The sequence below is a fragment of the Acanthaster planci genome, linkage group LG05 (assembly GCF_054643075.1).
Source record: "Acanthaster planci isolate LZ-2023a linkage group LG05, COTS_SCS, whole genome shotgun sequence".
NCBI lineage: Eukaryota > Metazoa > Echinodermata > Asteroidea > Valvatida > Acanthasteridae > Acanthaster > Acanthaster planci.
Genome location: NC_141781.1, coordinates 5,438,467 through 5,460,564, shown reverse-complemented (window position 1 = coordinate 5,460,564; position 22,098 = coordinate 5,438,467). Strand labels below are relative to the sequence as shown.

Here is a 22,098-nt window from a genome sequence, read left to right as displayed (position 1 = left end):
TAACCGGTTGTACATTCCCGACATTCGAGTGACCGAAAAACGAACAACAAATCAAGCTGTTCGCGAACAAACGAGAACAAGCCGCCCGAACTCAGCCTACGAGGCAAATACAGCCCGATTTAAAGGTCATTGTGTGATTGTTTAATGTGCACAGGTAGGCCTTCTGATAGTTTATGTTGAAAAATTTGCTGAAAAAGAAAAGAAAATTTGACCCTTTTTATCGTGAACTCGAGGAACATGGTTTGGTAGGCTCCATTCACCGTAAAGTTAAAAAAGCAACAACCTACAGCTCAGTTTGAGCTCCATAGAGCGGCTATACCCATACGATCAATGGGTTAATTAAATAACTCAATGATGCCTCTGCTGCTGGGGAGAATAAACTGCGAGCTTTTATGGATTGACATTGCTTGCGGTAAAAAGTTTCATGAGATTCCAACAGCCATTCGGCCTACATATACATAAGCATTATGACTCTTTTTAACGATAACATCATAAATAGATATAGGCCTACATGTGTAAATGTGAAAGTTGGTATGCAAATACACGGTGTGACATGTGGAATAATAATTCATTGAAGACGATTTACACACTCCTCATTCCAGTGACATTGCCAACGATGCCCACATGTTGACAGAAACGTAGCCGGGTAAAACTCGTTCACGTGTGGCGGGTATATATGTATGACATATTTCTCCAGAATTGCCAGCATCTTTTGATCCAGGAACCAGAATAAGCTTTACGCTGAATTTCACTTGCAAAAGGGCATGGATACAGGACTGTTCAATTTAGATGGGCTAGATAATGCAGTTTCGTTAGCGAACATTCTGTATTTATTTCAAAATTATAATGGAATTTGACACCAATAGTATACGAACAAGTATACATGAAACTCAAATTACGCTATACATAACGATCTGCATTCAATGTGTTATATTTCTACATCGTCGTTACAAAACATATATCCAGGATATCGATATATTTCTTAAAAATAGCAAGATAAATCTTCAGTGAGGCGTTATCTCGTAACTACGCATAAGTATATACAAGTAATGTTAGCTTTCTTTCTGTCGGCTTGGTTTTTTTTTACAATATTTACAATGAAAGACGTCACCATGAACTGGACAATTTTTGCAGAGTTTCGTTATTAGACAGTGGTCTTATGTAAAGAAATATTATTGTAGCCTTGCCGAACATCTCAGTGTTTAAAGGGTAACGGAAATAGAAAATATTTAGTTCACTTGAAGTATTCAAAAAAGCAATAAATACGTAGCCACTTCAAAAACATCGTAAATTTAATGTTTACCCCATTGATTGTGACCCCAACATGAATAAAAAGATCCTGCGTTTCCCAGCCCACGTAAAATCCCCTCTTCGCCGTTCGCACTCCCAGGCTGGTTGTATGACGTCATCACCAGAACGCTGACATGTACAGTGTACATTGCGCACAGTACATGCAGTATTGCACGCTTCAAAAGACCACGTTACGTTTGATGGTGCTTGGCCCACAGGCAAACACTGTCTCAGTTCAAAGTAGAGATTAAAAGACACTGTCCTACCATGTATTGCTACCCCAGTCACTGCGTTACAATGACTCAATTCGAATCGAGTCACAAAACTTAGTGGCTCGTTACAACACTGCTACATACCATTCTGTTTAACCCCGTCCTCAATCATCCAAAATTCTCTGGGCAGTTTTGGAGGACTTTGGAGGATTGAGATGCGGTAGGGCAAAACTGCATCGTTGATTTCGAAGGATGCATTGTTTCAATTGTTTCACCGTGTTCTGTTCATGCTCGGCCATGCATGAATTTGAGCCAAGAATCTGCGTGAAATCAACCATTCCATTCCAGGATACAATTCACAATGCCTCAACGTACCGGTATTAAAAGGGTTTTGCCAGTCGATTTCGAAGAATTGAGGCAGTGGTCCTCTCACCAAGAAGCATAATATTAAAGAAGAAATATCGGAGGATTTGGAAACATCAAATCAATCGCCTTTAAATTTTGAGAGTTATACTGCATACAGAATGCATCCTTTCAAATCATTTCAATTCCTCAAATTTGTTTTTCTTTACTGAGCAGAATTCAAAAGTTCAAAATTGAAGATATTAAGCATACGATTTTCTGTCCTTTTAATTTTCCCCCAAGCATGGATGTCAATCGACGGAGCCCTTAACACATGTCTCCCAATGTTTTTGAAGAACAAACCTGATTTAAAAAGGAACTTAAGTATGTTCGCCTTTGCCTATCAATGTACTCTCTCCGTCGACCCGAGGAGCGATCGACGCCAATGCTCCTATACGGGTGGCGGGATCAAGGTTTGCAGAAAATGGGTTTTCTTTTTGAGCGGGTGCCGAGCACATCCGTCCGTTTACAGCTGCATTTGCTTGTCTAGTTCTCCAAACGTGCCCCCCTTCCTGAAATGAATCAGCCGACTTCGAAAGCAGCATGAAGTGAAACCTTAGGGATAAGGTCTGCCATTGGTGTGCCCGAAGCCTGGCTGTTTTTTGCCGTGCCAATGTGTTTGACCGTCGGTGTGAAAACAAGAACGACAATTCCATAAAATTTTAAAATGTGTAGATACCTATTTTATATAACACTAAATACTAAATTGGTATAATTATATCTTTCTTAAACAATACTGTACATTTTTTTTTGGGGGGGGGATACATTTTTCAACTGCAGGCAAACTCATTTTGCAAAATGTGGCCTTCATACAATTACGGCGGCCAGCGCGTGTCAGCCAGTTTCCTTTGTATTCCTCTGATTGACTGTTAAAAACAGTTTAGAACGTCACGTTCGTCAGTTAATGCCTTCTCTCTGCAAGGGTTTCTTCAGGCTTGCGAGCTACGGTGCCAAGAGCGCTTTTGAGGAATCCTTGGTGTCATTACCAGAAATGATTAAAAAGCGCAACAACAAATTCTGTAAGGTCGCAAAAGTCTACAAAAGAAAGAAGAAAAATTGACACAAGTGCAGAATTTACTTTCCAAGGTATTTGATAGAGTAAGATAATTTATTAACTTATAAGGAACACTTGACGATAGCTCTTCAGGCTTTTATGATTTTTTCCCTCTTTCGAGAAATTAAAGTTTCGACGGTTAGTAGGTTTACACATTACTATTGAGATCGCAACGTGTGGCTAATACATTCTTACTATCCTCACGAATTGGGTCCATACGGATGTCGTTATTGTGGCGATCGTTGTACCGGGAATCTAGAGGATAGTAACTGTTCAGGTCTCCCCTTGTTGCTGCTTTCGTCTCAAGCATGGTCTTTGTTGTCTCGTCCGGACAGTAGCTGGACGAAGATGCCCCGCGAGACCCCAGGCGCCGCTTCTTCTTCGACGGGGCGCTGGGCGAGCCCAACCGTATCAACTTCATGCACTTGGTGCGCTTGTTGAAAAACAGGAACACGTAGGGGTTGACCGCGGAGTTGGAGACTGCGAAGATGCCGAATACGCCGAGCACGTCGGGATTCAAACTGCTTTCCACGTGCAGCAGGTAACTCTGGATCATCTCGACCACGAAGTACGGCAGACCGCACAGCACAAACAAGACGATGATGACAACGCTCATTTTCAAGGTCTTGATCTTGGCGCGGTTGAGTGAAGACGATCCTGTGCTCTGCATGTATATCTTCTTCTTCTTGGAGCTGTTGCGGGCTTTGCCCGAGGTCTCCCGGGCCTTGTCCCAGATCTTCTTCGAGAGGCGGATGTAGGCCACGGTGATGATGACGAACGGAATGAAGAACATGAACAGACCTCCGAAGATCAAGTATACCAGGCGCCATTGTGGGGTTTCCTTCAGGTTGGTCAGGCAAGAGTCGAAGCCTTTGTTCTTGATCTGCCAAACAATCATCTGAGGAATGGAGAGGCCCAACGCCAGCCCCCAGGCCAAGATGGTCATCTTCTTGACCGAAAAACCTTCCTTGAGGGGGGCACGGATGGCCTGGTGCCGGTCCAAGGCCATGATGACCAGCATATAGCTGGATGCCATCAGAGAGGCAGTCTGTAGTGCCATGATGATCTTGCACCCCACGTTGCCCGCGTACCAATGATAGTTTTGAAGCTCGTAGATGACCGACACTAGCATGGTGAAAATGCAGACGCAGAAGTCGGCGGTGGCCAGCCCGAGCACGATGTTGTTCACGCGGGACCGCCGCTTACGGTTCTTCCATATCCAGAGCAGAGCCAATGAGTTCCCGACAACGCCCAGAAAGAACAGCACAAAGAGGACAGTAATCCTAGCGCCCGCATTGTGTCCACGTGCTGTGGCCCCGTCATCTTCGCTCTCGGGTAGGGTTCTTGTCATGGCGCCCTCTGTTGTCATGTCTGTTGAGAGCTCCGCGTAGTTGACTTCCGTCATTTTGAGTTGGTCACAGTTCCACGGCAGCAAGAGTTGCACCAAGAAGCAAAAAACCCACCAACAACACCTCTGGTGAAACAGGAAAAAAAATGGAAAACAAACTGAATCAATTTTGAAATTTATGGAAGAAATATGAACATTCTTTCCAGCACTTCCATGAAAACAAAGACCATAGACACGAGCGAGATGTATATCTATTGAACGCAAGATCAATAAAGCAAAATGCACAGAACACGTGGTCCGCTGGGCAGGAAATTAATGTCTGGCTTGACAATGTACGCAGATCTATACTTCGCTGCCAAGTTAAACCCACCACCGGCTTCAACTATTTTAGAAGTGTACGTAACCGATGGGGGAATATTTTAACCTAGTTTTGTTCTAACAATGCCAAGCAGAGATCATCTAATCTAGTTGGAGATAACGGGGGAGGAAATAGCGAGAACGGAAACCCGAATTCAAGTGAACTTTTCATAATTTCTTTTGTGTACGTGTGAAACCGAGAACAAAAGCAAAGAGTTAGAGATCAGGTCTACTTGCGCACCATTTTAGGTCGGATATGCGGAGTCACCTCAGGCAGGTCGAGCATTCCCCAACCCCCATAACTCATTCTCCTCCCTGATATTCATCGGGATTTTTCCTCTGCTAATGATGACCTATTTATCTGAGTGCACGCGACGGCGTGGTATTGCCACTGTCGACGCCGTTATTAGCCCAGATAGCGGGACGTAAGCCTGCGACTTCCTCCACTGCTTACAGCAACAAATCACCCCAAAACACTGGTTAGTGTTTCAGCATGCGCCCCTTGAGTATAATGTCACGCGACAAACCCATCAACGGGATTGTTAGACGACGAAGGCAAGCCCTTAAGTAATAATCTGGAAATATAATACACATCCACATTGCACTGGTATTTCTTCTTCTCGTTTTTGTTTTCAGATAAAATGATTTAATGTATGTTATTGATGGCCCAAGGTAAAGTTATGGGTTAATATGCCAGCTTTTAAAGAAAGGACGCAAGGTGTTGGGTGGATGCCACCGTGACTGGGTGCCAGTGGGGAGCCCAGACGTCAACAAACATCGTCGAATCACTGCCATGCGTGACTGACCTCTTTTTTCTCCAACCCGTGGCCACTCATTAAAATGACTCCCTAAGGTTGTAAAAAAAATGTGCGGAGAGGAATTCTCTCATGACAGATCGAATTGCTTGGCGTCGTCAGCGAAACGATGGCCCAAATTGATTGATGCCAATGTAACAACGAGTTTGGGCCCACATAAAAATGCATTTAATCATGGAGACAAAACGGATCATCTTCCAGACCCTGCCATGCAGAAAATGAGACCAAGCGTGATCAGTGACCATTAGTCAATCAATTGTCGATTTTTCTCTACACCCATGCCTTATAGAATCGACCTGCTTGGTCTTGTGCTAACTGGTGATAATTAATGTCACGACCGCAACCGACAAAACATGAATAGCTGTTCACATTGTCCGGCCCTTCTGGGCACCCTCGATGTTAACTTTGGAGACAATTCTTCAACAGATACCACATGGAAGCCAGTATAAGGCTACCATCTTGACTATACACACTCTGAAAATCGGTGAAGATTTAAAAATCCTCGAATGGCTGTAAGTCACAGCATCCAAGATTGATTGTACCGAATCGACGAATGTAATATCTTTGTTTAGTGTAATAATTGTAGCACGTAATGAATAGAATGTGCAAAAATACAAATAGTACGGTGAGCTCCATTCCTGTTCCCAAATTTTTCTTTTCTCTCTTTGCATGGGTGAATTTAATTATTTCAGAGTCATAATCCCCGCCCTGGTCAGTTCCATGCTCCGCATTTTTCTTCATTACGAATATATCTCCTTTGTTTCACAACCATCATATGCAGTGCAAAAAAAAAAAAGAAAAAGAAAAAAGAAGGATGTAGGGAGAGAAAAAAAAAACTAGACTGGGCTTCGGGTATCATTTCTCTCAGCCAATGCGGAGAGCGGAGTATGTTCGCAAATCCCTGCCTAATCCCCGTATGTCATCGTCGATAGTGTAAATGTAATTGCGGTATACTCCGGGCTCCTTTCAATTTTTGTGTTAGCCGGACTTCTGATCCCGAGTAAGATCTCTACGAAGCCGTGCCAATCACGTCCGCTATACAGCGTTCTCCCAAGCATCTTCGCTGCTCTTTTGCTCACACTGTAATTGAATGAATCCATCGCCCTCGCACTAGAGGTTGGACCGGGCTAGAAAGATCAGAATCAAGTCATTAATCTGAAACTACTCCCGCAGCATATTTTTTTTGTAAACAGTTGGGCAGTATTTCCATCTTTGCAGTTGGGTTTACTGTTCAGCTTTTCATTTGTGGGCAGGTTCGGCATCCTGCTCCAAATCTTGCCTTTAGAGTTCTTGATGAGATTGAAACCTACACTGACTTCATAGAGATTAATGTGCTGTACATCTGCAAAGCAAAACAGATACTAGTATCCATGGCCATAATACGTACGGGCGATTCACAATAGTGGGCCTCCAAGAGTTTACAACGCGTCGACCAATCACAACGCGCAAAATCTGTTGACCCAATGCGCGTTTGGAAAGGGTCGACAGATTTCGTGCATTGTGATTAGCCAACGCGTTGCAAACTCTTGGAGGCGCACTATTACGAAACGCCCGTATTTCCATTCAATCCACTGAAATCAATGATTTCCTGATCGATGAACAACGAAAAGGTAGACTTGTGTTTCGGTATTCAGCGTTAAAGGTCCAATTTGCGATAAACGCTAGCGTACTTCCGGTATTCGGACAAAGTTTGTGTCAAGACCTGCACAAGATGTCACTCTAAAGTCTTCAAAAGACTTGCCAAGTAAACAAAGAGTTGGTGGTTTTCAGAAAATGTCCAGGGCCCTGCTTCCATCCTGGCCTGTATCGAGTTGATGGTCTTCAAAGTCTGGACTGTTTAACTCAGACAGGAATCCAGTTCGTACGTGTGATGTCCCTTCAGTTTAAACCACTCCCACTGCACATGCACTGCACATAGAGTTGCATGCATAGACCTCAACACTAATGAACTCATAATTATGCGCGCAAGCGCACAAATGGCTTTGGAAGCAAGAAGTGTGAGTTGGCCATTGAAAATGTACACGAGTGCGACTTCGATGGTCATTTTCTCTCAGGTTTTCTGACTTTGTTCAGGTTTTTTCTTCAGAAAACCCCATTGAACCGTTTTCGCTATTAGCTTCGAATTGATTTTTAGTGCTCTGTAAAAAGATTTTAAAGTCGTAATTTTTCCTGTGCGCACGAGATAGAGATCGTTGTTTCTTAGTATGGCCCCCTTCCATCACAAGTAGTATAAACTACATCCTTAGCGTTCTTGGAGCCAACCTGTGCATTTGTAAAAACACGTACTGAATAGTGAAGAGGTGTATTGATCGCCGTTTACATGGAACCGGAAGTCAACGCGCAACTTCAGTGATCGTCCAATGGTAGCCTGCAAATCGTGGCGCGTCCACCTTTGTGACGAAGCCAAAAACCGGCTACTGTTCGAACTTCGAGCAGGTACAAACGGATTTCATGAGTTGCTTCACTGTCAATATCATAATCTGTGGGATTTTGATTTTTGGTTTGTTTTCACGTGTTCATCGAACAATATTTTTCTGGGGCAATCTGCGCCGCACGTTCTCCTGCAAAGTGTAGCGATACCATTTCTTTCCACTCAAAAACTAGAGCAGTGTACTTGTAAAAGGAAGTGAAAGCGTTGAAGAAGTGCTTATCCTTTGACGATTGCGGTATCAGCATTTCAATGTCAGTTCTGCCAACCCAGTAAATCGTGGCAGTATGTTAGACTTCATCACCATTTAGTTCACAATATTTTTGTAATAAAAAAATGGCCAAATTCCTTCTCTGTTTATTTTTCACTTATGGACTAATATACCAAGGACAAGGTTAGCTACTGATAACATTTTTAATGGATTACGCTGTCATCCACTGCTACTGTACGCTTGATATTTCCCATGACCAGTTCACCTTAAGATGTTGTTTCAGCTAAGGACGAGTTCGGGAATGATCTACCCCTACAATAACAGGGGCTTGTATTTTCCTAGCGGTGAGACCGCAGAGACGGCTTGGGGATCCAGGAGAATAAAGCGACTGCGAAAGAGCACATCAACCCTGGAGAATTACAACCAATATAGTGGGCGGGCTGCCCGGAAAAGCGTACACTAATTTGCTGTTAAACTGCTTTCGCTCCTTCTTTCAACAAAGCATGCTGCTATCCGTGGATGGCTCATTCGAATTTTGTTTGACAGGGACTTGGGAAATAAGAACCTCGCTCCCATGCACGAAAAAAAAAAAGATCAGCTTTTGCGCAGTTAATTTTTTTCATCGTGACTTTCCAGAGCTAACACATTCCACAAGGAACAAAATCTCGCGCACAAGCATACAGGGCTCATTTCATTAATTCATTCGAGTCAGCAGAACAAGTTCACTGAACCCTTAGCGTCTGTGGCACGCGCACCATGTTAAGCAAAGTTCTTTGTTTGGACTGGTGTCTTTTTTTCTAGAGGGTAAAACTATATGTTTTACACCCACAACCCTCTGGAGCTAAGCAGTCGCAAAGACTAGATACGCCACCCAGATCACACCACTTTCCATTTGTTAGACACCTTAAATAAAATCCCAGCATCCGATTAGCGAGTCACTGATCACGTGACAATGAATTCGTTGAGCTTAATTAACCCCGGGACGAACGCACGGCGTGTTCCCACAGAAAATATAGAACGTTCCAATCCACTGGGCGTGGTAAATAATAAACAAATAAATAAATGTTTCACATTCGTGCTGTGAAATGACTAATTTTATGCTGTGACATGATTGAACGTGTTATTCCACTTGGCTTCGCCTCGTGTATAATAGAACATTCACTTTATGTACTTCACCGAAACACTGCGCTGATGAACATTCTTTACCGGTATTTTGTTAAATATTAGCCACGCGCACTATACTCTACGCCATACATTTGCAAAAACTCGAAAATATGCATGCGGAGTGTTCTCGCTAAGGATCTGCCCCTGCTCTACGTCCCCATTCGTGGGCACTCAGACCTTGCGAACTTGCATGCTCATGGGAATTCTCAGCACGACGTCGGGCGTGTGCTTCCTATCCGCATGCCTAAATTCACGAAGAATCCCCCACGGAAGTGTACAACGGATACTGGTGTGTACGGACCCCAGATGCAGAAATAGAAAGGCGGCTATGATCAGTTTCACAGCTGCTAAAATGCTTTCAGAGTTTTGTCCAGTCTTCAGACCAAATTTTACCTTGGACGGCAAAATGGCGCTTGTTATGTGGAAAGGCGCCTCCCGCAAGCCTTGTTGATCTCAATCCTGGTAACAGCACGATTTATTTTTCGAATTGAACGGGCAAAACAGTGGACAACCTCCGGCCAAGAACTGGACGACCCGGAAACAAACAGCGGTATTAAATTTCGCATACATACAGGACATTAAACATAATAATACGCAATCGGAAGATGGTAGAAAAGTCATTTATCAATGGTTCTCAGAGGAAAGAGCCATTTACAGCGAAAAGTTGGCTTTTATTAAAGACGCAAACATACACAAAAACAAATGGTTTCCCTTCAGAAGCCAGAAGGAGAGAGCTGATTAAAGGAACAGGGGAATAAAACGGCACAGTACACATAGTTATTCTACCCAGCATGTTTGTTTCGAGGTGCCCCATTAAGCCCCGCGTGATCTGTGATTATTACCGCGAGGAAGGACTCGAGGAGTCGTGCGGGAGAACGGTGGGGTCACACGAGAGCGAAGGAGACAAATAAACATGGAACGAGAAAAGGGCAAGTCAACTCCCTATATGGCATGAGAGATAAGAAGCAAGATGGATTACTTCCACGCCATCGTGCGAAAGCCCACAAAAGCCATTAAATTCATATTTTAAAATGTGAATTATATTACTTCAAAGCTCGTTTTATGAGACTTTTTTTTCCAAAGTTCGTTTTTGCGAAATTTATCTTCAGAAACGCTGTTTCTATTTTTGGAAAAAAATGAGTATTTACGACATTAAATATTTGTAGGAAATATAAAAGTTTTTCGGGAGGATTTTTTTGAAGTTTGTTTTTTGGAGATGTATATACTGTACTTTTTAAAGTTCGTTTTCAAGTTATTAAAAGAAAGACACTTGCGTTTTAATTAGAAGATTTTTCAGCCATGGTCAAAGAAGGGCTCATTCGTTTGTACTAGTCTTTAATAAGACTTTTTAATTGACGAAATTATTGCCTCACTGTTGTCAAACAATTTGTTTTCCAAATTGTAATCACCAGTAAGCATCGATTGCATCATAGGCATTAGGGTTTGGACTCTTTTGCTAACTGTTTACCTCGGAAATACGACTTGAAAAAGTTTATTTCGTAAAAACCGATGTTTCTAAAAATAGGTCTCATCACAATCAACATTGCTATAATACAAGAAAAAATAGAATTAGTAAAAACACTTGAAACCTGCATCTCCGGAAAACTGGGAAAATGAAATCTCCCCCCCCAAAAAAAAAACCGAAGAAAATGTACATGGTAAAACTATTATTTTTCAATATTAACATGTTCCTGAAAAAGAAATTGCAAATACGAATTTAAGAAAGAGAGATTGATCTCATGAAACAAATATTTCTATCTTTAAAAACTTTAACAATAATTCTTCAAAAAGCAAATGAGGAAAATTAGATCACAAAAAAAGAAGTTAAAAGATGTAGGCCTATCCCCTAAAAGTGCCTCTAAAAATAGATCTCGTGAAACGAACCCTGGAAAGATCCTGACAAAAACAAGAAATAGTATTCTTCACTTTTATAATTATTGCACGCTTCACGGTACTAACTGGCCTTCATAAGACCGCCTGTTACTTTCATTCTTCCCTGTATGCTTGACTTTCCCTAACATTCTCATAAATTTTGTTGATGGTCAATTTTGTTGGCTCCGGTCAAGCATGCCGGCACGATTTTTCCCCTGAGCAGAAAAAGCTATGGCATAAGTCCGGTTTTACACAAAGTTCCCGATTTCTCTCAGTTCACAAGGGCAAGCGAGACTTCACAAATAAACAATGTGGTAAAACAAGGCTGTGTAAGTGAACTGGGAACAAGAGTACCCGATAGTTCCAGTTCATGGGATCGGTTTCCTCGACAAACAACTTTAAAACTATGTACTTAGTAACACTTCAGAGAGTGAAATCAAATTAAAGCTTCGAAAGCGTTTTTGTTGGGACATTTTAGCATAGAGACAATAGTGGCCTACACCTCCAACAATAAAAGACCAGCAGATGTACATGTGATGTGATCTGCGCATGGTGAGCTTTGTCATTTTGGTGCATATCAACTTAAAATTGATCTGGACACTGTCCTGTATTCAGAACTGTTCAATTCGTAACATAGATACATGTTGTAGACAATCCAGAATATAATGCAATATATCTGAAAACAAGAATGTGTCCCTACCGACGGGAAGTTTTTATGAATCCACGTTTATTTAATACCATCAACTCTCGGCACCTCCAGCATCGGCAACTGCTAGAGGGGCGCCCAGGACCAAATTGGACCAATGGTGTGGACCAAAATGTGCACCTTCGCCCAGAATGCGTGGAGCTCTATTTACCAAGTTGAAAGGGTTATAATTAGCAAGTTAAAAGGGTTACGAATACAAAGACATTTTCATTATCAGGGACATGGTCAAGAACTATTGATGTACTTTTTTATAGTTTGCTGGGCAGTACCAATGCCACTGAAAATTCCGCCTGAGCATTCCATCGCAGTTCATATGTATAGTACACATTTCATGACAAACTTAGGAGTAGACTACTGTCTTTACCGTGTCAGTTTCTCGTTACGCCATTGCTCAGAGAATAATTTATGGTTTCGTCTGCTGCAGCCCACCAGGTGAAACGTGTCCGCATACGCCAGCCCCTTCTCCGGGATACAGCCCCAAACATCTGCAATCGTCACCAATGAACCGTTCAAGAATTGTCTGAGGTGTTCATAATCCATGGTTTACTTTGTCGACGTTGAAGGGACAGTTGGGTGCCTGACGCCCTCCTCCATCAAACATTTAGATAAAGAGGAAGACAAGTAAAAAAGAAACAGACATAATGACAAAGACAAACTGGAAGCAACACCCGAAGGCATGCATTCAACCACGCTACACCTTGCTACGTTGGGGGCGGGGGTATATGGGGTAAAGTGGTTGCATGCCCCCGGCCCACTGTAAGAATTAGGATTGGGTGCTAGAGACGTAAACGAAGGAAGGGACAAGACGCTGTCTTATCCACGCTTTAGGCTGAATTTCAAGTAAACGTAACAACAGAGTACCGTATCTGGAGCCGACGGGAAACTCAGAATCGATCAGGCCCAATCATATTTCTTTTTCAGTGATCACCGCCTAAACTCCAAAAATCTTGGCAAGTCGTTTTTAAAAGGTTTATTCTAACGTTCAAAAGCCTCCAAAAATCACGTCCCCAAAACTTTGTCCTTCTAGTCAAAGAGTAACAACCGCCTCACCTTAAAGGGAACAGAGGATGTTCTAAATGTCCGGACATCCAAGCCACAATTCGTCTTCACTGAGGTCAGTAAGAATTAGTGGATCCTACCTCGGAACTACTGATGTCCCTGTAACTATGCGACTGTTCTAATCGTCTGACAGCAAACTTCATTTTTGGGGGGGGGGGCATATTATAAGCACCAGCATCACTTACGATGCTCTCATCTTCAGAGCTACACTAATGCCCAGCGCCAGCGTACATTTTAAAAGTGAAACGACCGTGCAATTGGAACCGTTTTTTAAGGTGCGTGCACGCTATACATTGGTCCAGATATTTCATGTCAACTGATCTGCAATTAACCAATAAGACGACACGGGACTATAACCCTGGTCCTTTGTGTCACGTGAAAGAATGCGGGCGCCATTAGGGGAATTTTATCTCGAGGCGGAAATAAGCCAAATTAAGTTGAAATCATTCTCTGCCGAACGATCTGGCGGGGTGGATATCTGCCCAGCTCGACCGACAAATTTATCGCCTAGAATTCGAAAATTCATCGAATATGAGCAAAGCCTCATTAATTCGGTCAAACTGCAAGGAGACAGCATCGCATCCATTCTAGCGCTACGCCAATTTCACGCATCAATGACACGAGAAAGTCATGGTATAAGGTTACTTTGAATGTAAACAAACTCACGCACACAAACGTTCTCATGTTAAAAAACGAACGATGTATGTTTACAAAGGTATGGCCTTACAAGCTGTTCGATCTCTCCCTCGTTAAACAAGTCTAAACCAATTCTCGTTTGGTGTTGCTTGAACTTGGCGAGCACTTTTTTCTTAATAAATCGGCATATGCTGATCAAAGATTCCAATAAAGAAAGACAACAAAGGAAGCGCTAGATTCATTTCCAGCCCACCGTCTGGTCCCTCTAGCCTTACAAAGATCCCACGTATCATAAGACATGTACTGCACAATGTATACTGAGTAGGATTAGACAATTTTTTGCATTCATGAATTGGATTACCTGGCGAAATATCTTAATACGCGCGGCAGAAAGTAAAATTGGACATAGCCTATCCCCGCTGCATGTTGTATGACTATGTCATGCTCCATGTTGACACCGTCCCCCCGTGCTGGCGTCGCTAATCAAAAGATATAAATCCCATCCCACAAGCGAGGCCTTCAACCGTGCAGGCATGACTTTTTTCTCTGCGGCTCGAAAAGGTTCGATGTAAATGGGGTTAAACAATGTTTTCTACGCTATCGGGTCGATAAAATCGTTGGTAATATTACCCGAAATTTTGTGTTGGCCGTGTTTGTCTTGAGCAAACATTTTCTCATAGAAACATGCACGCTTCAGTCGCTGACCAGTGATTTAGGTTTTTGTTTTCGTTTTAACCCAGTTCGGTTTTCTTTTCTAGTCCTCGTAGAGTTTGTACTGACGAGACTGACTGGCTAAACATACCCTTTTAATAATGTTACAGTTAACAATGTACAGAACACTCCACTGGGCCGCGTGCCCGCTTCCAAGCTGTGGACTTGTCATGTTCGTGCGACAGCTAATCTGCCTTAGTTAATAACTTCGCAGTATAGTGGCCTTCGGGGACATAGTTGTGAATTTCTTTCATGACATTATACCGTAAGTGTCTTTTCAAGTCACTGTGTAAGTGGCGACATCCTGTACCATAAGTTGCTGTGCCATGTTGGGGATGCCATTCTGTTTTGGATATGCAGTAACTTGTTTCCTCCAAAATGTCCCCGTCTCTTCGGGACCACCGTGCGATATTACGCACCCTGAAGTCTCAATTTTGTCCAATCTCATGTACCCAGCAGAAGAAGGAATCAACTGTTACAGCGAAACCTTTCTTAAACTAGCGCTGTTAAGTCAGCTGCTCTGACATGAACTTGCATGACATAAGTTCTACTCAATATCTTTATCAAAGGAACTTGGGACAACGTTCTTGTACAGTTTAACTATGCAGCTGGGATACATTGCATCAAAACAAGCCCCCCCTTTGCTTTTCGTATAGAATTTATGAGCATTCATATGACAACACGCAACCTACAATTCAGACAGTTTGCGCACATCGCCTTCATTTCAATAGAAGCTGACATTAGTGCATTTTCTGAAATCAGTTATGTTATCCTATCCGACGGCTGACCACTAACCACGGCGCTTTTGCAGCAGAATGCCACCGTATGAAGCATGCTGGTAATATATTATAATAGGGACCTGCCAGTGATAACGGAACCCCTTTAGCAGCATCAAGGCCGGTTCATATATTCAGGCGAATGCAAAAGCGAAGACAATTTGACGTACGGCAACTTCGCGGCGACATTTTGTTTGAGTTGAAATGTGTTCAACTCGTATGAATTCGCAACGCAAATATTTGATCTGACTCACAAATTCACGTTCGCTTGCGCTTTCGCGCCGATTATGAACCGGCCTATTACGTGGGAAGGAAGCCTGGCGACCTGGCTTACGTAGGTTTGGAAAGAAAAAAAAAATTATATTACAGAATGATTTCCGTGGTTCAATACCCGGCTGGTACGGCACCGGTACTTTTTTCCCTCATATTTTTCGCACAGGAAAAGATTAATATACGAAAGGCTATACAACCTTGTATCATTTAATAAAACACACGCACTTGTGCGTTGTTGACGCTCTTTTTGCAGTACAGTCGTAGTTTTGCTAACACGTACCTGCATGTAGTAGAATTATAGGGCTGGCCGTCACTTCAAAACCCAAGTTGATTAGCTAAGTTTAAAAAAATCTCACAGAGCTATCAGAATTCCAATGACAAACACATGAAAATAAGACCCCCTTTAAGAGTCTTTGCACTGAATTTTTCTCAGACATTCTCTCTACATCAGGGAAGACACTGCTAGGTTAATTTGTTTTCTGCTTAATTTGTGAAACGAGAATTTGGTCACTAAAAATATATGGGCTGCTACTGACATGTACTTACGCAATCATAAGTCAGCAAAAAGGGAGTTTAGAACAGCAAACTATAAAATTTACTTTTGATTTTGGTCTCCAGATCAATGCATCAGTGAGGTTTTTTGCTCTAATGGCATCAAAGGTTGGCTCATGAATATAGAATTTTTAAAAACCTTTTTAACGCCAAAGTACCTTCTAACAAAAGCAAAAAAATGAAAATAAGTTTCAAGAGCAGATTCGTGAGGGTCAACAGGGGCTATGGCCCCTCAAAACCGGGACATTTATTGAATGATGAGAAAAAGGCGATTTGGGGGGGCTATTTCATAGCGTGTTAAAAGCCCCTAAATGTAGCCTCACCCATCAGAAAGGCCACAAACGTTACATAAAAAGATTTCCAAGTGTTCGGCCCCAAACAAGTTTGGTCTCCCAAAACATTGGTTCGGTACCCATCCTTGTTAATAACTAATTTGGCATACAAAGGTGCATCTTTAAGGGTAGTGATAACATGTAATTGCACAGCATGACCCATTCGAAGTAATGGGCTAAGTGTTCATTTTCAGGAAGAATCTGAAACCACCCAAGGGGGATATTTCTGCAGACTTTGGCAGAAATGAGAGCAGTCCACATGCATTAACGTGGTGCATATATCATCATAAGATATAATACCTTCCTTCTCCGTTTCGAATGTCGGCACTTTGATGTAAAAACCTCGTTATATCCATTAACGGCAGCTGGAAGTGGGATCGGGTGCCCGTTTACTCTGGCGTCAAGAAAACTAGGGTACCTCATAATTAGTAATCTCCCCCCGAAGCAATCCATGTCGTTGGTCGTTTGAAAAACTCATGATGTAGTATAACATTAACTCCAATTCACATTGAGGACACTTAAAACACACACACACAAACGCGTTGACCCACATACACGCTTGTTTACATAAGAAGTGTGAACATTCCTTTGTTCTCCAGTGGTTAAGGTAAATGCTCGTTTTTCTCCCACTAGGATAACTCCTTCGAGCTGGATTTTAGACGATGATTTCCTGGACTGTTCCTCTTCATTTTGCCATGGATAACCTTGACTCCAAAATACCTCTGAAACTGTTTTTCAGAGGGGGCACAGGGTGTGTAGACGTGTGCAAGTCCAAACAACGCCATCGTACCCTGTATTACGTGGACTGCCTTTATGCAGAGGTCCACACTATGACACGCCCATACACACCCACTTATATTTGAGGAAAATGCTCTTTTTTCTCCAACTAGGACACTCCTTCGAGCTGGATTTTAGCTGATGATTTCCTGGACTGTTCCTCTTCATTTTGCCACAGATAGGCTATAGCTAACCTTGACCCCAAAATGCCTCTGAAACTGTTTTCCAGTTTTCCACAACGCCATCATACACTACATTATGTGGACTTCAAACTATGCCACGCCTGCACACACACCCACACACTCAACCAAGTGTGTATTTGCCTGCAACTGGGCACCCCCTATTGTTCCTCTTTTGTTTGTACTTTACAGGACCACCCATATGTTTTGTACACAGTTGTCAATCGGGGACCCTCTGTCCATCGGGGACCTTATTGTCCGCTATTGTTCAGGGTCCCCAATTGAATGCAGAAACAAACTCCTGTACACACATTTGGCACCACGTGAAAGAGATATGGTAAGAACTGCAGTTTCTGCCATTGTATGCATGTTGTATATAAAGGTGCTCCACTTTTCTCGTGATTTCCCGCCGCAAATTCTGATTGGTCGGTCCTTATGCGTGCTTGCCCCCATTACCAACAAATCAATTTGGGGCCACCAGCTCACTTTGTGGCTCGGTCCCGTGTTACAAACATCATTGATCAGAGAAGTTTACCGTATGTACAGTGGCTTGTCCGATTCATTTTCTTGACTCGGGTAACTCATCTATTTAGATTTTCAGCGGCTAAAGCAAAATCCACCCCGTCTTCCAACGCCCATCAATCAAGTCTGGGCTGCAAGTCATATTTAGCCCTCAAGTGAGGAAGACGGCACCAGACGGACCGACTTGAAGCAGCACTAATGCCCGATTTACGCTCCAAACGTAGTAACACGACAGTTAAGAATCATCGTGCACTTTAGAACAGACAAGACGACTGAGCAGATGCTTCACAACATAATTGGACAGCATTTCCAGAATCGCTTCCGAGGGACGTGTACGCCATTTATTAATAGCAGGCAAATAGGTTACCCTCCCTCGCATGCACTTTAATCAATAAAGACGCGAAGGGTGCGAGTTTGGGCCCCTGCTCAAACTCGAACACAGTTTCTCAGTGTTGCTGTAAAGGACACAAATTTCTGCTAATTGTTTCTGGTTTACTTTCCATTACGTTTGGGTGCATGTCGGTGAGCGTACAAACTGACAAGAAAAGGGGGAGAGTCTTTGCATGAGATGTTGTCAGAAGAACCAAAGAAAGAACCAAAGAAAGTAAAAACACCCCCTGGTTTTTGCTAGTGGCATTCTTTTTTTCTAGAAACAAAAGTTTGGTTATTTTTGCTTGTGCGACTCAACTGAACCTCGAGAGTGCTCTCGGTTCTGTAAGACAGTAACTGCCACTGCATAGCGCTTATTGAGAAACATGAGCAGCACAAAGAACATGGTTCCTTCCTCCATGCACAAACCAACAGCAACGACATGTAACTAACCTACAGCAATTAACCCTGAATCTTCTATATCCTTTGCTTCGGGCGATCAACTGAGTCGGTTTCGAGCTTACCTTTAATGCCGACAGTAGCCCTACGACGCTTATCTGGTAACTCTATCGTGTTAATTAGTTGCTATTTTCACATAAGCTGGTTGTGTGCTGATACTAGCTTGTCGCTGGACAGACAGCAGGCTACGGTACCTTGCCAGCTGCTTCCCCAATGCCCTCGTAGTTACGCCAACGTACTGATTTGCGTTCAAGAGAGGAAGGAAAAAAAAGGTGTTCACATATCAATGCCAACAGCAATAACAGACTGCGCATGTTTTCAACCCGTGTCTTATACGTAAGTTTAAACCGCGTCGGCGCAATATAGTGCGCGCACGCATGTAGTTGTCATCGACCACAAGAGAAATGAAGTTCTAGGGTTAGTCGTGTTTCCAGGTCTCCGTAACTCCGCTGCAGCTACGCCAGTATGAACTGATGAAATTGATCCGTAGCGACATATCGAAGGGACAGGCGACGGATAGTCTCGCGCGTTGGGATTTGTAAGTTGGACACTTTACTTACGACTGTGTACACGGCCCAGTAGTATAGGCCGTGGTCGATACTCGGATGGTTCGAGTAACTTGCTGCGTTAGGCTAAGGGTGAAAATACAACTGTACGTAACACCAGTGGTGGTTGATCATTGACAGAAAAAGGTTGGTTGAGCGGATTAGCATCGTATGTAGTTTTATGATTGGTAACATTTATAGTTTACAAGAGACAAATCTGAAGGAAAAGAAAACAGCATACTCTAAGACATCTTAATTATTTGATTTGCCAACTATGATATTTCACGGGGCACTTAACACCAGCGATTATAGGCCTAGGCCCTTTAATTAACAAATCCTTTATTCAGATTCAGAGTAGTTCGTCACACTTTACAAACCAGCATGTACCATTTCTGCTCTTATGCGTTGGCATGCACTCTGTAGGCTAGTTCAATGAAAGTGACGCAGTCAACGTTTAGATGAGAAACGTCAAGAAACAATATGAATTTTTCGAGTGGCTGAAGCTACTGGACTGTCCAGCGACCACTGGCGCGATTACAAACGATAAGCACGTCGTGATCAAGATGTGTTTTTCTTAGTTCAAGTCCCCAATAAATGTACCGTGGCGAATGAGGGGGAGTGGATAGGAGAGTGGGAAGGGGGGGACACAACAACGCGCCGTGAGTGGACAACGATAGACGGAGACGTGACTGGAGTCGGTTATAATGACTAAACTGTGAGAGGAGGTTAGGCCGCGGCCCTACACAGGCGAGGGAACCTGATGCCATCAATATGATTAAAACGGTTTAATGACCTGTGTAGCCTAAGGAGTACATATTTGCATTACATCTGCTTCACCAACTATTAATGAAACCTTTCATCCCCGCGTCCCACATTCGCAGCTTTGAGATTTTGTTAGGGTTTTTCGGTTTTTTACTTCATACAATTATCATCATTAACGATACTTAATCTGCACTTGCAAAATAAATATAGAAGCCATCACTGCAAATATCTGCCGATACTATGAACAAGTACATCTCATCCAAATTGTATCTACCAACTCGGCTCAGATCAAAGAAAGCGATTTTTGTGGTTCGGGTCACGTGGTAGTCTTTCAGGCTTTGTGAAGAACAATTAATTTTCCAAGGACCAAAAAATCACGTCACAACAGAAAATGACTTGTCAGGCAGGCAAATCAACCATGCACGCAGTTATTCCCCAAAATATGGGCTATATGCAGATAATCTGCAATCAGTTTAAAGCCAGAGACATATGGTTCTCTACAAATACACCTAAGGCCTACCAAAAGGTCCTTGAGACCCTTGTCTCTAGGCCACTTGAATACAAGCTCCAGAGACAAGTCAATATTGCTCTGGGCAGAACAAACGTCTTATTAGGCGAGGAAGACAATCCCAATATTCACCGCGATCTTTACAAAGGCCGACTCAGCTGGGGCAAAAATACCCCGAGTATAACAAGTGGAATTTATCATTAATTCAGACTCGAGTGCAAAGCTTGCAACCGTAAAAACTGGCGTCACAACGGCTACATGCTGTACCATTAAAAAAAATGATTGCTATTTTAAATGCTGTAAATGGATCTTCTTTGTAAAATATAATCCGCTTGTTTTCAATTTGCGTGGGCAGTTTTATACGACGTTTCATCGACATTGTGACTGCTCAGTCATTTTAAAGAATTGATTATTTTAAGAACGAAAACAGATCTGCCTCCCTTGAGCGAAGGCATTGTGGCGATGCGGTGGATTAACTGCATGGTCAAATCGCTTGTGAATGGGTAAATGACATAATCAATAAAACGCTGAATCGAACCCTTTCGAACCACCCTTGATACGGATTTACAATGGCGTAAGCGATCTTTAGTTACCAGTTTCAACAACAGTTGGGATGGGTCAGTTTGAACACGGAACGTGCGCTATCTCTCGACTCTCATTCGTAAACTAGGTTTCCATGGCTGAACTAAAGGCACAATGAGACTAAGCATTTCTTTGAAACATGATTAGAAGAAATCAAATAGACCTTTCCGCTCTCCTTCAATTTTGAAACTGAACTTTTAATTACACGGGCTGAGAGTGTCACGTTGCACAGTAAACTGGATTGGCAATAACAAGTACGTAAAGGCCAGGGTCACTAGATTTTCATCCTTTTGTGGGCTACACTGCATGCAGACCAATTTTCCCGTTGCTGAGAAATCCCCTCTAATTCAATCAGTCCTACATATATGAATGCTCCTCTTGTCTCCTTGAGGTTTTATTCACTGTGCACAAAAGAGCATTCAGGACAACGGTACCCAGTGTACAGTGTAAAGCTGTGCATTACAATTTTCTTTTATTGAGTCCATTTTACGGACCTTATGAGCCAAAAACAGTCACCACTGCGGACACATGGTACTCTCCGGCCAACCACAGTGGGTCACATGACCTTTTGGCATTGCATTTATTACTACGTAGAGTCTCTTTAGCTTATAGGTTGTGCCTGTGGACCATGAAATTAGTCCACGTAGGACAGGAAATGCAGTTAATTAAGGTCCAATGCCTGCTACAAAGTGCAAAGAGCCAACTTTCTTCAGTAGATAGCAATTCCAACTGATGCCCAGGTTGCGACTGCATGCAAATCACGGAGGGCAATTTGGTTTTACATGGCTTCAAAATTTGTTCTTGCAGTTGGCGCAAACGACACCGATATTTGACTGGTGTCCTCACAGTCTTGGTGAGCGAAGTGAACGACCCCTTGGGGAAGGGAAATTCACCCCGGCATAGCCGAACAGTCAGTACTCCAACGAAAAAAATAGACAAAAAGAAAAAGAGAGTAAATCGCGACCAGCCGCATGCGGAACGGTTAAGAGGCGTACCGTTGTCGGGACCGTGCGGTTGAGGGGCCCCGTGGGAACGCCCCGTCCAAATGATTATTTCGCAGGGCAGAGTCGTAGAACGCGACTAGACCCGGCTTGTTTGAGGGAGTCGTCACGACGAAAGGAGGCTTCTCCCATTACAGAATGTTTTAATTGCATGACGGCTTGTGGGAGCCTGGGGAAAGATGCCGGCACCAGAGCT

The 22,098-nt window shown here is 42.9% G+C and overlaps 1 protein-coding gene across 3 annotated transcripts in view; it reads right to left on the bottom strand.

Moving 5' to 3' along the window:
• Positions 1–807: 807 nt before the first annotated feature.
• The window catches only part of LOC110989500 (neuropeptide S receptor-like), a 40,783-nt gene continuing 19,492 nt past the window's right edge, over positions 808–22,098 (bottom strand). Inside the window, exons 2-4 of one of the 3 annotated variants that reach the window (XM_087136479.1) lie at positions 18,570–18,742; positions 12,224–12,447; positions 808–4,432 (exon numbers count right to left, since the gene is read on the bottom strand). In XM_087136479.1, the coding sequence (XP_086992605.1) occupies positions 3,107–4,363 (1,257 nt within the window). In that variant the 5' untranslated portion in view covers positions 4,364–4,432; positions 12,224–12,447; positions 18,570–18,742 and the 3' untranslated portion in view covers positions 808–3,106. The remainder of the gene's footprint in view (positions 4,433–12,223; positions 12,448–18,569; positions 18,743–22,098) is intronic. The other 2 variants (XM_022253932.2, XM_087136480.1) reach the window with 2 other exon arrangements.